The sequence below is a fragment of the Mus pahari genome, chromosome 1 (assembly GCF_900095145.1).
Source record: "Mus pahari chromosome 1, PAHARI_EIJ_v1.1, whole genome shotgun sequence".
Taxonomy (NCBI): Eukaryota; Metazoa; Chordata; class Mammalia; order Rodentia; family Muridae; genus Mus; species Mus pahari.
The window spans coordinates 61,994,028-62,009,781 of record NC_034590.1 but is presented as its reverse complement, the minus strand read 5'-3'; the positions used below and the strand labels follow the sequence as shown (position 1 = coordinate 62,009,781).

Sequence of the window (15,754 nt, the reverse complement as noted above, 5' to 3'; positions counted from 1 at the left end):
GGAAGGTGCACAGAGGCCTGGCATTCAGATCTGCCTTATTGCTGAAGATGTAGGCCCAAAACAGGGCCTGTCCCAGAAGATGTGTTGCCTCTGCAGTTTATTCACTCACCTGCACAGACTAGCCACTGAGGGACCCTGGACACAATATGACTCTCTCACTTGCTCTGGCAGACAGAGCCCTCACAGATGGCCACCTTTCCTCTGGCAAGGAAGTTGCCCAAATTTCTGGGGTCTGAAACAGGGTCTGTCCTAGAAGTTAGGCTGCTTCTGTTTGTCGTGATGCTGTGTAGCTTCTGAGATCCACACTCTTGCTAGCACAGACTGGAGCCCAAGGGAACCGGAGCAAAGATGGCTCTCCTTCCAGCTCTGGCCTTGAGACTCCTCCCGAGAGGACACCCCTCCTTGGGCAGGAAAGGTGCTAGGTGACTGGAGCCAGAAATGGGACCCCTCCCAGAAGCTGTGTCACTTCTTCAGACCGCCCTCTCTCTGGCAGTGAGCAGGAGCAAAGATGGCTCTCCTACAGGTTCCAGCCTTGAGACTGCTCCCAGGCAGACACCCCTCCCCGTGGTGGAAAAGGTGCTGGATAACTGGAACCAGAAATGGGATCCTTCCCAGAAGCTGTGTCGCTTCTCTGGCAGAGCACCGGAGCAAAGATGGCTCTCCTTCTGGCTCAGCCCTTGAGACTCCTCCTGGGTGGACACCTCTCCTTGGGAAGGAAAGGTGCCGGGTGACTGGAGCCAGAAAAGGGACCCCTCTGCTTTATGTGAATTTTTAAAATGTTTTTTTCTATTTCCATGAAAAATTTCACTCTAATTTTGATGAGTATTTTATTGATTCTGTGGAATGCTTTTGGTCACAAATCCATTTTAATAATATAATATTCTTCTGATCTGTCCTATTTTTCTTTCTATTGCTGTGATAAATACCATACCAAGAGCAACTTTGGGAATAAAGGATTATTTGGCTCATACTTCCATGCAAAGTCCATCATCAAGAGAAACTGGAGAAGAAGTCCAAATAAGGAACCTAGAGATAGTAACTGAAGTAGATACCATGGAGCAAAGCAGCTTGCTGGCTTGATACACTTAGTTTGTTCAGCCTGTTTTTTACACAATCTAGTACTGTCAGAAGCTATCCAGGAGTCAAAATCTAACAAGTGACTTTCTGTAGATGGTCTGTTCGTTTGTATGGCTGCAATGGATTAACTTTGAATTTCAGGACGTTCAGAAGTCTCATCACAGGATTTTCTCTTGTTGATATCCTTGTTATCTGTCCGGTCATTAACAGTTATTAATTGATTATTTTCTGCACATCAACAAAGATGTACTCTCTTGTAGTAATGTTATATAGACAGATTGATGATTTCACAATTCCCAACAATGATTCTATAAAATTCCTAAATTTATAGGAATTTTAACTAAGTAATTTTAACCCTGCTATAGTATAAGTGGTGCAGTTAGAGTTATGTAAACCTGCACTAGGATAAGAAAACAGACTTGGAACAAACTTATGGTTAGGGAAAGCATTCCTTCTGGGTTGGCTGTGAAAGCATTATCTTATGACGAACTGTCATAAACTGGGAATGGACAATTGACTGTAAGTCCAAGGACAGAAAATAAAACATTGACTAATTTATCTATACAAAGCTTTAAAACTAATGAGGCACAAGGCAAATGATACGCCTTTTCACAAAACTGTGCTGATTTGTAACATAAAATTGTTGCTCAAAACTTATAATGAATTCATGGATCTAGAAGCTAGATAATGAATGTTTAGTTAGGTACTAGTCTTAATGGAAGCACATGTAAACATTTCTGCTGTAACTCCTTATTGAACTTTTGAAATATAAAGATGTTTGCAAAAGCATGTAAACATTGATCCTGAGAAAGTATAAGAACTAAGAATAACAGTAGGAAAGAATTCCCTTTTTCTTTCTCTCAGCAATAAAGATTTGAGTCTCTTTTCAGAGTGAATGTTTTTTTCTGCAAGCATGACTTCTCTGGCTAGCAAGAAGTTAATGAACTCCAAACAAAGAGCCAGAGTAATCACTTTTTAAAAATTTATCTCCCAACCCGTAAAACAGCAGGTGTTAATTGCCAGAAGTCAGTGGTTTCTGTATCCAGAATAGTAAAGAGTTTAAAAAGGTAAATATCACAGAAAGTAAACAACATTTTTAGCCCTTGCAAGCTAAGGTTTTACCCCAAATATGCCAACTCTAGCCCCCATTCCTGCTTTCCAGAGAAAACGTGCCAGACAGGCTTCCATCACAGAACCACTAGCCAAAAGTACCACCATCACCAGTAGTGGGCTGAGCCCTCCCATATCAATAACACCACAGACTTGCCTATAGACCAATCTGATGGAGGCAATCCCCATCCCTCATTAAGTCTCTTTCTTTCCAGATGACTCTAGTTTATACAATGTTGACAAAAACTAACCTGCATGGTCTTATTCAAATTGAGTAAATAATTGTTTTAAAAAGATGATTAATTTATGCCATTAATTATTTTAGAGTCCATTATCAATGGAATTATTTCCTGAAGTCCTCAGTTATTATTGCTATATAAAAAAATCAACTGAATTCTGTATGTGGATTTTGTGTCCTGCTAAGTTATTGAAAGGTTTATCAGATCTAAGAGTGTTCTGATGAATTTTCTAATCTTTTATAGATAGTATCATGCCATCTGCAATCTTAGTTTTTACTTTTATTTTTTTTTTTGTTTCTTTAATTCCTTCTACTTACTCTGTTATTCTGGTGATATTTCTAGCACTATATTTAATAATATTGTTGAGCGTGAACATACTTGCCTCATTTTTCATTTTAGTAGAAATTATTTATTTTTCTCCATATCAGCTATTGATTTGTCACATATAGTCTCTGTTATATTGTGGTATGGCCTGTCTCTTCCTAGTTTCTTCAGTGCTTTTATCAGAAAAATGTGTTGAATTCTATGAAAGGACTTTTTGCATCCAATGAAATATTGTGACTTATATCCTCTGTATTAATTTTTTCTTCTATATTTATTAGTTTTTAGATATTGAAGCATTCTTGAATCCATGGTATAAGAACAACTTGATAATAGAATATTATTTTTTAAGTGTGTGAATTTTGTTCAGAAAAGTTTTACATCTATATTCATCAAGGAAATTGATCTAGTTTTCTAGGTCCTTTTATTCTTACTACGGTTGATGTATCTCATCCGGGTATATTGTCATGAATACTATTTTTATAGGATAACTTTGGAAGCATCTCTTTTTTTTTTATTTTAAGTAAATGAGAGCAGAGTGAGTAGCCCATTGATGATATATATATATATATATATATATATATATATATATATATATATATATATATATATATTAGATGTTATCAATGGTACTTATTTTAAATGCAAAGATTATAAAATATAGAAATAGCCCAATAAATGTTGTAGAAAAAGAACATATTTAAATACATAACACCTCTGAGTTTAAAAACATATTGAAACATATTGAGAGTTGGTGAACCAAACTTCATAAAACAAATACTACCGGATATAAACATACAAATAAGATTAAACAAGATAATAATACAGCATTGCAGTACACTATTATTACTGATAAGATACATCAAACAAACTTTACAAGGATACTTTAGGAGAATATGCCTTCTAGAGCAAATAGATATATCAGATTATCTAAAATATATTATATATGTTCCATCTAATAGTGATAGAATATATTTTCTTCTCAGTAGCCTATGGAACCTCTCCAAAGCTCAATATTCAAAGATTGTTCCTTGAAGTAGAATCTTTAGAGTTCTTTGGAAAGTCAGTTGTGTTGGATGGTGTTTTGATGGGGAATACATGAAGGACCATTTCGCTAGGGTGAACACAAATGAAGTGCTCAGGAAGACACAGGAAGGACTCACTGAAGCGGACACAGGTGAAAGGATGTTCTGCTAACACAGGCACGTGAAAGGAGAGACACCTGATGAGTATTCTTTACTAACAACACACATGTATTTGTCCATCTTCAATTGCATATTTGACCTTCACTTGTCAGAATTCCATAGATAGAAATGAACAATAAAACTTCTGGTGGTAAACTGGCAGTTTCTTGCCACTTCTGCAAACTTGGGGCAATTGCTAGAATGATGTCAGCTGAGACAGACTCACATGGACTTTTGTTAAGACTTAGGTGCTGAGGCAAGATATGTGGTGAGGCAAGACCTGTGGAGGACATGTGATGTTTGGAAGGAGTATAAATAGGATTCAACAAACAGTGACTGAAGCTTGGCTTAGCTTGTCTTGCTTGCAAAGCTAAACACTTCTTGGTCTCAGGTCTTCATTGATCTTTGCTTTGCTGAGAGAGACACAGCTAAGTACTTTAGCTGTTGGCCCTAGTTCTTCCTGCTGACATGTGCTGATTCAGCTGAGGTCTGGCTGTTCCTGCTAGGTTTTGCCACCACTCCTGCTATCTTTACACCGCCCAACTGGATTGCTGGTATATCTGTGAAATGATTGTGAGTGTACTGAGCTGCAACTGCTGAACTGTGAACTGAACTGTTGATTTCCTGACCACACCAATGGGATTTGCTCCAAAGAACAATTTCTAAACAGGCCCACTTCCCCTATATCCTTTCTTTTCCACTCTACTGGTGGATGGTGGGCTAGAAGGGAGGGTAAAGAATTTAAGAACCATTATTAAAAGTAGGCTTTGAAAAAAATAAAGTTCTAGACGTTCATTGTATCACGGCACAAATTGTGGAGGATAAATAAAACTTCTTATACTCAAATAATGAAATTACAATACTGAATGACCAAAGAGGTGTAGTGAATCTCATTCTATGGAGAAAGATTATAGTTATAAATGACCACAGAAAAATTCTCTGAATGTCAAATAAATAAGACTATATCTCATGATCTTATAAAAGTATAAAAGCTAGCCAAATAGTTAAGTATATATAAATATCTGACCTATAAAAATTAGACCAAAAGGATATAAACCACTGTGATGGTTTGAATATGCTTTTCCAGTGGGAAGTGGCATTATTAGAAGGTGCAGCCTTATTGGAGAAGGTATAGCCTTGTTAAAGGAACTGTGTCACTGTAGGTGTGGACTTTGAAGCTCCTAACCTCTGTTGGCAGGGGGAGGGGGGAAGTTTCAATATGTTCCTGTCTTCCTTTGGATAATGATGTAGAACTTTTAGATTCTCCAATGCCATGCCTTTCTGGACCATGCTGTAAATCCTACCTTAATGATAATGGACTAAACATCAGAAACTGTAAGCTAGCCCCAATTAAATGTTGCCCTTTATAACAGTTGCTTGGTCATGGTGTCTCTTCATAGCAATAGAAACCATAACTAAGGCAACTACATAAGCTGATGTATTATTAAAAATAACACTGTAACAATAATAAGTCTCCTCAAAAAAGTACCCCGAAGATTCAAAAATTTGCTGTTTAATTCTGAGTCCTATACAGAATAAAAATCACCAGTATTTCTCAAAGTATTATTTGTTATCTCTAGAGTTTATTAGTCTTTTTGTCTGTGTCATCTATCAACGAGAACAAGTTATCAAATATCTTATTATTTTTGAATTTAGACCTGTCTATTTGTGTCCAGTAGTGTTTGTTTTAAGAAATTGAGTTTACAAATATTAAATTAATTTTGAAACTGAGAGGTATCATGACTTTAAATATGTTCTTTGCAGGATTTATTGATCTACTTAGTGTTTTTAAAACACCACATTTAAAATAGGGGTCATTGATAATGTCTAATTTACAGATGTAAAATCAATGGGTTACTCTGCTCTCATTTCCTAAAGCAAACAAACACAAAACTTTCCCCATTGACCAAGTATATTAGCAAAAAGAAATTTCCCTTTAAATATAAGAAAGGACATTAAAATGCATAGAGTTGAGCTACAGTATTGCCCTTAATCAAAAGGCATAATTACTTAACAGAGTGAAAATGTATATTGTAGCCAGAAAAAGTATATAGGAGAATATGAATGATAACTTCCCCAATATTTGAATTTCATCCCCAGTGGTACTGTTACTAGACGTTATGTAACCTGTAGGAGAATTGCCAGGGTAAGGGTATTATTGGTGTAGAGCTTTGAGGGTTTATGGCCCACCCCCTCTTCCCGTTCTCTTTCTCTCTGTTTCTGTGTACTAATAAAGATATAAACAGCCAGTTGCTAGCTCCTGCCACCAAGACATGCCTTCCACACCCTTGTGGACTTACTCTGGAAATGTAAGTCAAAATAAAATTTTCTGTAAGTTGTTTTGGTCATAGTAGTCTATCATAAACATAAAAATAGCTAATACAGAAGCTTGTGCCAAAGAGATAAGAGCTGTTGCTGGGAAGAACCTGACGACATTGGATGTTTTTCCTGGAGAAACTGGAAAATTTGGAACTTTGGACTAGAAAAGCTGCTGCATGCTATACTCGGAGCTTCTAGGGCCATTCTAGCAGAATCCTGGAAGACAGTAGTGCTGAGAGTTACACACACCAGCATAGGCATAGCTCATGAGGCTTCGGAGGTGAAACAACTATCAGTAGCTTGAAGAGATGCTGTTATGGTAATGTTTTGGCAAAGAATCTGGTTGAATTCTGCCTTGCCTTAAAATTCTACCTAAGGCTAATTTAAAATATAATGAACTAATTTTGTTGTGAATAAAATTTCAAGACACCATAGCATTGAGTATATGGTATGGCTACTACATAGTGTTCATATATATGAAAAGTGTAAAGAGTAGAACAGAATAAATTTTAAAAAAATGTCGCTTAGAAAGGAAAAGAATATTGGAAACTGTAATGTAGTAGACAAGTTATATAGATTGATTAGGGAAGTTAAGGCGAGTGGGAAGGGTACCCTGAATGCAAAAGGTCCAGTCAACCTTCAAACCAGTGTAAAGAGAAAGCTTTAGAAGTTCCCTGCTCCTAGAAAGCAATTGCTTCTAAAATAAAAGCTGCTGCCAATGGGCCAAGTGTCCCAAGTTGGCAGCCAAATTCACTGGTGTCTTTCATGTGGTACTGGCTTTGGAGGTATAAAAGATCCATGATTAAGGACAATGTGGATTGTTGCTCCACAGTTTCAGAGTTCTGGAGGAGGCCAGACAATGTGTGGCAGAGTCAGAGTCCCTGCAACCAGGTCCTGGATGGTCCCTGCAGGAAGCTGTTTACCCTGAGAAGTAAGGTGAAGGCTGGGTTACCATAGGCACCAATATACTAGAAACTCCAAAGCTATGAAATAACTGCCAAGGAGATCTGAGCACACGAAATGGAACATGCCTAAGAAAGAAATGTTTATGTTGTAGGCAGCAAATCTGGAAGGGCAGAGTCATATAAATCCTTTGATACTGAAATTCCAGATACTGAACATGGAGATAAAAGATTTGGTTGGTGTTTTACCTATTGGATTTTATTTTTTCTTTGGTTCAATTTTTCCTTTCTTTGCCTCCATTCATTCCTTTTGGAACAGGAATATTTGTTCTTTGACATTGTGTGGTAAAAATATATAATTTGTTGCTTGCTTGCTTCTTTGTTTTTTTCATTCTACAGGGAATAACAGAAGACTTTGGTTTTTGAATAATGTTGAGACTGATTGTGGGGACTTTTGAGGTTAGAAATATGCACTTTTCATGAGGAGATAGCCATAGGACTACAAGGGTCAAGGAAAGAGAATATAACATTTGAATGCAAAATGCCCTCCATATTTGAATACTTGATCCCTAGTTAGTGGCACATGAGAGAAGTGATAGTTACTTTAGGAGGTAGAAACCACCTAAGGTGGACCTTGATGATATACAAATACAGCTTTTACTCCCACATCCTATTCTCCCTCCTCCTCACTCTGTTGTCTGTATATAAAGATGTGGTCAGTCAGCTTCATGGTCCTGCCACAATACCATTCCTTTCCAGCCATTCTGCTCTCTTTCTTCTCTTCTTCTTCTTCTTCTTCTTCTTCTTCTTCTTCTTCTTCTTCTTCTTCTTCTTCTTCTTCTTCTTCTTTCTTCTCTCTCTCTCTCTCTCTCTCTCTCTCTCTCTCTCTCTCTCTCTCTCTCTGGAACCATAAGCCAAAGCTAACTCTTTCTTTTCTAAGTTTCTGTTGGACATGGTGTTGTATTACAGCAACAGAAAACTAATACAGGCAACAATGAAATTCTCTAAAAGAACCCAATATTCTTTTACAGTGATATAAATACAGTATTTTAAAGGAACTAAATTTATCTAATCAGCTCTGTTACTATAGATTTGGACATTTAGACAAAGATATGCAAACTGATTTGTCCCAAAACACGTAGGCAAAAAAATGTATTTTTTTAAAAAAGACCCAAATCTTTTAAGTTTCACTATACCTTGCTCCGATACCATGATTCTTCCCAGTGTAATATGTTCCCTGTAATCAAATTTCCCTCTACTTGATGACCTCACTGCTATTGTTAAAAGAGACCAAGCTTTCTGATCCATTTATTGTGATATTTGTAAAGTATCTGCTGGTGCCTTTATTGCCAGTTCTAATTCCCAAGGATAATAAAAATCTAATTTCTAATGGAAAAAATAGAATTGGTTATGAAAAACTTAAAACAAAATATTTTAGGAAGCATAATGTCTCTGAAATTATGAAATATCTACAGCATTTAGCTACTTGATATTTATAAAAGTACTGCTGTCCACAAAAAATAGGTAATTTCTCATTTTACCAATATAGAAACACAACATTTAAACTGCTCAAGATCACATAACTACTTACTAACAGAGACAAGATGCACATCCTAACAGATTTGGATAACCAATCTTTTGAGAGTGCAATACCTTGTCATCTGTGATATCCAGGCTTCAAAATGATGCAAGAAAGTTACCAAATGAAAATAATTCATGTTTTAAGTTTATCTTTGATTTTATGGTAAGCCACATCCATGGCCATGCTGGGACAAATACAATGCACAGGCTCCAAGTTGGACAAAATAAATACTAGACTGCAGGGCCATTAACACTCTAAACTTTATCTTTGACTTAGCAGATTTATTTAAACATAGAACACTCCCCTTCGAAAATGTTCCCAATTATTTCAAATTGATCAAAGAACACAGATAAATAAAATTAAAATAGAGAAAAGAGACACTAAAACGTAAAATGTTTCTCCATCAATGTTCACAGTGATGCTGTTACTTTTATTATCCAATATTTAATAAAAACACTACATCAAGAATTGTCAAACATGCAATTCATTTCAACATTGTCAGAAACCCACTATTTGCTAAGTAGTAGTAAATATGTTTATATTTGGGATTTTATTAAAAATATCAATATTCTCCTATAAGGAAGAGAATCTGATTGGCTAGAGTTTATGTAGCATAGATGGGCTGGATGCTTCCCTCTGGTGACAGCAGAAAGGCTTCTCAATTATGTGTCCAGAATATATTTAACTCATCTGCCTGACAAACTGGAACATTTGTTTCCCACTTAAGCCTGATGATTTCATCTTCAGGAACAAAAAATACAAATATATTTGTGGACAGAAATGAAGCCCAAAAGTACATTTTTCTTTTTTTAATTTTTAAAATATTTGTTGTAGAATTTCAAATATGTGTATGAAATTGACATCATTTTCACTCTTCTCATGTTGCCTTCAATCCCTCTTAAATTCTTAAATTCCAGATGCTTTCTTCCCAGTTATTGTAATATATATATATATATATATATATATTATTGTAATATATATTAATATAATATTGTAATATATATATATATATATATATATATATATATATATATATATATATCCATCCCACTGTACTGGCTGATTTCGTGTATCAACTAGAGTTGACACAGCTAGATTAAGAGAAAAAAAAAGCCTACGTTGAGAAAATGCCTCCATGAGATCTAGCAGTAAGGCATTTTCAATTAGTGATCAATGGGGGAGGGCCCAGCTCATGGTGGTTGATGCCATCCCTGGGCTGGTCATCATGGTTCTGTAACAAAGAAAACTGGGAAACCCATGAGAAGCCAACCAGTAAGCAGAATTCTCCATGGTCTCTATATCAGCTCTTGCCTCCAGGTTCCAGCCCTGCTTGAATCTATTAGTCTATTAATGCAGTCATTATGTAGATCTTACTTCTTCCTAGAGAACTTACTGTTAAATTTTCCTAAAACAATTAAGTATTTTAAATACTTAATAATATACACACAAATAAGTTCAGCCTTCATTTTTTTTTTTTTTTATGGAAGAAGTTTCCTTGAAACTTGAAAAGAAGATAGAAGCTATTACAGAGATCCACAACTAGCCAAGGGCAAAGGATAAATGACCATGGGGTGACAAATCCCAATCAGTACATATTCAATACACACAGAGAAGGAGGGAGAAGGCACAGTAAGAACCAGAAAACCACGAGACCTGCTGTTAGAAAGGGTCTAGAGACCAAGGTTTACTTTCTAAAGACACATGAGTCCAATGTGGACAGCCCCACTCTACCGTGTCTTCAAAAATATAAAAGCAGTGCTATCTTCAAGTCAGATGACTTCCTTTCCTGGACACACATGTTGTATATAATAAATGCTGTGAGTAGTCTAACTGACAACCTACATGTGAAATGGTTCCTTTTTTTCAAGAGAAGTAAACTGTCTTATAAATGTTCGTGTCATTACCAGTGACTTAAATCCACAGCACCAAAACAGATTCTCAATGAAACCCATAAATACTCAAAATGACTTATATTCAGTGTCAGCTCAGCCAAGATGAAAACTAGACCAAAGCTAGAAGTGGCCTACATTTCTTCTATTGGAATCCTACTGGAAAATGGTATCTCTAGAGAACAGGACACACTGTATGCAAAAAGTACAGCAACAAAAATTACAACACTTACACATGTCTTTTCTTCAGTTTCAATCTCAGAACACTGGCTTTCTTTATTTTGCTCAATGTATGAAGCATTTTCCTTTGGTCCACTGCAACCTGTATGCTAAAGAGGGAGGGAGGAAGAAGTTTAAAAATCAATACTTATTTTTCTGTAATTCAAGTTGTTTTTCAAGATTTTAACACATGCCTTAAAACACCTAAAGCCTGAATAAATGTTATTAGCTCCTGCTTATGTCAATTTTAGAGTATGGATGTACTACTTAACCCATTTTTATATTGCTCCTGAGCAGAAAACACAAAATGGGACACATTCAAGTTTTTAAATTTTACAGCACTCCCACCAGGGAATGTTGCAGTTGAATTGTTCCAACATAAACTGATGACCTGGTAAAAGCCGGGCATGGTTAATAAGCAAACGAAGATGGAAGAATTGACTTTATCTTATGTCTGTTTTCAAGAGGCTTCAGTCTAAGAAGTGGTCACGAATCTGAGAAGGGAGCTTAGAAGGATGAAAGGGAGGAGAAAGAGAGGGGGATGGAAATGGTATTAATGTTGTACTCAAGTATGAAAGTCTAAATTAATGCAAAATGTATTATAAATAGAATATTAGGCCAATGAAATGAAGATCCTGAGGGTTTCCTTTGTGTCTAAATCATAGAGTACCTTCCTCAGCTTATGAACATTCATGTAAGTTCTATAATCAGATTGGCAGTCCCAATTTATTTTATAGTTCATGGCCTAAAAAGTGTGCCTTTAGGTACTACTCTGTAGATGGACAGTTTGATGGTAATTTTAATTATAGGTAACTGTGGACAAGTCACAAACGCTAAAGACACCATTTTTTTTTTTTTTTGGCCAAAAGCACCCATGGCCCTCAAAAGTGAAAGCAACTGTGCCTTGCTCATAGTCCCAGAGCTGTCTTGTCACCCTTGTCCCCTCTCCCTCTCCCTCTCCCTCTCCCTTTCCCTCTCCCTCTCTTATCTTTCTCTGACTTCAGATTGAAGAATGATAAATACTAAAACCAAGACTAAAGAAACAGGCCAGATGGCTCAAAAGCTAAAAGGGCTCATGGCCAAGGCTCACATCTTGAGTTCAATCTATGGGTTCTACATGGTAGAAGAAGAGAAGTGGCTTCTGTAAGTTGACCTCTGACTGTCATCTGCTTAGAGTGTCAGGCACGTGTAACATGTATATACACACACATACAAACACACACACACACAACAAATAAATTAAAGAAAAGGAAGAAAGGAAGAAAAAAGAAAAAGAAGGAAGGAAGGAAGGAAGGAAGGAAGGAAGGAGGGAAAATAGATGTTTTTCTTGTTTTAGTATTTGAAAATTCACACATGGATATAATTGTGTTTAGATCAATTCCTTTCTCTCCCAATTCCTTCTTCATCTCCTTAACCCATCTCCTTTTGTGTGTGTGTGTGTGTGTGTGTGTGTGTGTGTTTAATCTACAAAGTCTACTTCTTTACACTGAAATGGTAAGTTATTGCAAGTGAGCCAGATTTGGACATAGTTTTTAATAAATAAATACATAAATAAATAAATAAATAAATAAATAAAAGATAGTTCCCTAGCAAAAGAGCCTGAAGCACCTGGCCAGCAGGTGTAACCTCTCCTCACTTCCACATATTTGCTATGCTGTACAAACCCAAGTCCAGTGTTCAGATGTTCAGAACTGCTGAGTGAATTTGGATGGTCTTACTTTTATGTGAATTACTTGAAATTTCAAGTGTTCACAATAGGAAATAAAGGTTTCAAGAGGTCATTGTTTCCAGCTGAACTCCTGCACTAGTCCTGACGGAACAGCGCTCTTACTACATGGAGTATAATCAAGCAGAACTGTAACATGTGCCGGTCTTCTAACAAAACAGGAGATTCCCCAGCAGGGTAAGGCGGCATGGTCCACCTGAGTCTGGACAATAAAGAGTATGTCTGTGCTTTCACCATATAGGGAAAGTAACTCTCAGACCACTGCCCTGATGTTTGATCCTGATTCTGCTTTCTTGCGTCTTTTCTGCCTGTCAGACCAGAACTTCCGTTCAGCCCTTCAGAGCACTTTCCTACATTACAGGAGAGAGGCTGAACTCTTGATGTGCAGCTAACCAAAGCCAACTGGACTATTACAGGGATTTTGTTGCAATTTTGTTTCTTAACAACACATTTACATTTTAAAACAGCATGTGAAGTAACATGAAAAAAGCCAAAAATAATACAATGCTGGGCTACATCTTGTATAGGTCAGCTGGTCTATGAACTGTGCCCTCACCACCGAGCACTGCCCTCTCTTTACCGAGTACTGGACTAAGGAAACTCATCAAGACCTTTCCATTTTACAAGCACTCTAACTTCCATAGTCTTTATTCTTTTCCATGTCCTCTGTTATATTATGTCATTGTCTACTTCAGTAAGGCCCTTTGTCCAGAAACATCTTTCTGCTACTTTCAACCCACTACTTCGTGCTGACCTCTTATGTACTTATTTACTTAGTTATTTGATTATACACTATTAATTCAGATGTCCTTTACATTATAAAATATATATTTGCCAACTTTAAACTGGGTTTGTCATAAAATAAATTTCTATTTAAAAGGAAATATTATTTTAAAGATTTTATTTTTATTTTTAATTATATGTGTATAATAAAATACGTGTGATGGGAGATGTTTGTGTGGATTTGTGTAAGTGACTGCAGTACCCACAGAAATCAGAAGAGGCATCAGATTCCCAGGAGCTAGAGTAACAGATGGTTCTGAGCTTCCTGATATGAACTTGGCTCCCAGGCAAGAGCAGTACATGCTCTTAACCACTGAGCCATCTCTTCAGCCAGAAACCTCCCTGCTCCTCCCCTTAAGCCTTGAGATCTTTAGAAAATAATTACTCCCCTGATTTAACTACTTTGTAGATTTATTTATTTATTTATTTATTTATTTATTTATTTATGTTATTTTATTCAGCCTGGAATACTTTTCTTAAGAAATGAATGTTAACAACATTGAACATCAGGCACAAAATTTGTGTCCTTGAAAGAAGCTAAAGCCATTTAAACTTCAAAAATAAGCTGCACAAAGTGCTGAGATGCCAGACTGCTCTGTGATATAGAACAGTTCAATCTATTAATATTCCTTAGGCTTTAAATTTATGGGATATTAGCTTAGCATCTCTCTCTACCTCCATCTTTAGGCATAAGAATCACTATTACTGCAAAGGTACAAGGCTGAAGCCTTTTGATGAGGTTTAGAATGTTACCCCTGAAAATGGCACCTTGACATTCAAGAAAAGAGCAAGAAATTGGGTCCTTTTCACCCCATTCTTCTCTGGATCACATTCATTCCAGAGGCACCTCTCCCCTGTGAAAAAGAATGTTTTTCATTTTCAAAGAGATGCTAAGGAGAGCCACCAAGCAGGCCTGCTATATTCCCATGCATCTGCGGCTATCACAACAGGCCTCTGCTCAAACCTGGCTATCCGCTCAGTCTTCATTAAAGGTCACATGAGATGCACGTCTCCCTGTCTCTTTGTATCTCCATTTTCTTAGAGCACAAAATGCATAAATAACTTGGTATGTTTTCACACTTACCAATAAACTTTTTTTTTTGTCTTTTTGAGATAGGTGTCATAGACTCAATATGTAGTCAAGAATAGATTTGAATTTCTAATCATCCTGACTCCACCTCACTAATGCTGGGATTCCAGTCCATGTTTTATGTAGTTCTAAGGATTGAATCCTAGCTATCACACATTTCAGGCAAGCACTCTACCAGTACCATCCCCACCTGCCTAAGTTAGGGTTCCTATATGCTGTGGAAAAATATTACTGAAGTAAGCTGGAAATGAAAGCATTCATTTTGAATATACTTGCATATTGCTGTTCCTTGTCAAAGGAAGTCAGGACAGGAACTCAAAGGGCAGGAACCTGGAGGCAGGAACTGATACAGATGCCACAAAGGAGTGATGTTTACTGGCTTGCTCCTCATAGCATGTTTCTTCTGCTTCTTACTCAGGACCACTGGGTCAAGGACACCACTAACCACAATGGGCTTGCCCTCTCCCATCAATCAATAATTCAGAAAACTGCCTACAGGCTTGCCTACAGCCTGATCCTATGGAGGCATTTTCACAATTGAGGTTCCCTACTCTCAGATGACTTTAGCCTGTCATCTTTTTGTCATCAAGTTATCATAAAACCACCCAATGAACTCTCACATGTGCCTTTTTATTATAGGGCTCTTCAGTATCAAACTAGTGGTGAGTGAGGAATACACTAGACGTTGTTTTTTCCCCCTACATTTTGTTTCAACAAGATGGGCCTGCTTAACAGATTCCTCTCAGCTTATAAACAACTTACAGGTTCAAACTGAGAACTTTTATCTCACCAAAAAGAATGAAACAAAACAAAAAAAAAGCAAAACAACAACAAAAACAGTGGTGTCACTCTGTAACTTCGCGGTAGCCATCAGTCTCCCTTTGAAGATGGCAGGTATTATGGAAACCAGGTGCAATCTGCGTTCAAGGAAATAGAGTAGCAGTTATCAAGAAAGGCTCTCAGCTTATTCATAGATTAAATAAGCGCTGATTAAATCATATTGCATGCAAGCTATCTAACAGTATCTATTAGAATGACTCAAAAAAATTGAATAAGAAAGGTAATAAATATATACAACAGTCATTTGTATAAAACCAAGTTAAGAAAGCCATGATCATCTGAAAGGTCAAAAAGGGGTCTCTTCTATTACCATGTATTAAATATGAATTTATGCCAGGCCTTAAGGAACCAAAAGTTCCCTAAGTGAAATGAACCAACTCCATAAACAGATCATATCAAGTCAATTTTTAAATTTTTTTTATTATTTACTTCATTTACATTTCAAATGTTATCCCGAAAGTTCCCTATAACCC

General features: G+C 36.7%; 1 protein-coding gene across 8 annotated transcripts in view; it reads right to left on the bottom strand.

The window, feature by feature from the left end:
• The window catches only part of Dlg2 (discs large MAGUK scaffold protein 2), a 1,883,913-nt gene that overhangs the window by 1,536,823 nt on the left and 331,336 nt on the right, over positions 1 to 15,754 (bottom strand). For all 8 annotated transcript variants that reach the window (XM_029535332.1, XM_029535281.1, XM_029535286.1 and 5 more), the window contains exon 4: positions 10,857 to 10,952. In XM_029535332.1, the coding sequence (XP_029391192.1) occupies positions 10,857 to 10,952 (96 nt within the window). The remainder of the gene's footprint in view (positions 1 to 10,856; positions 10,953 to 15,754) is intronic.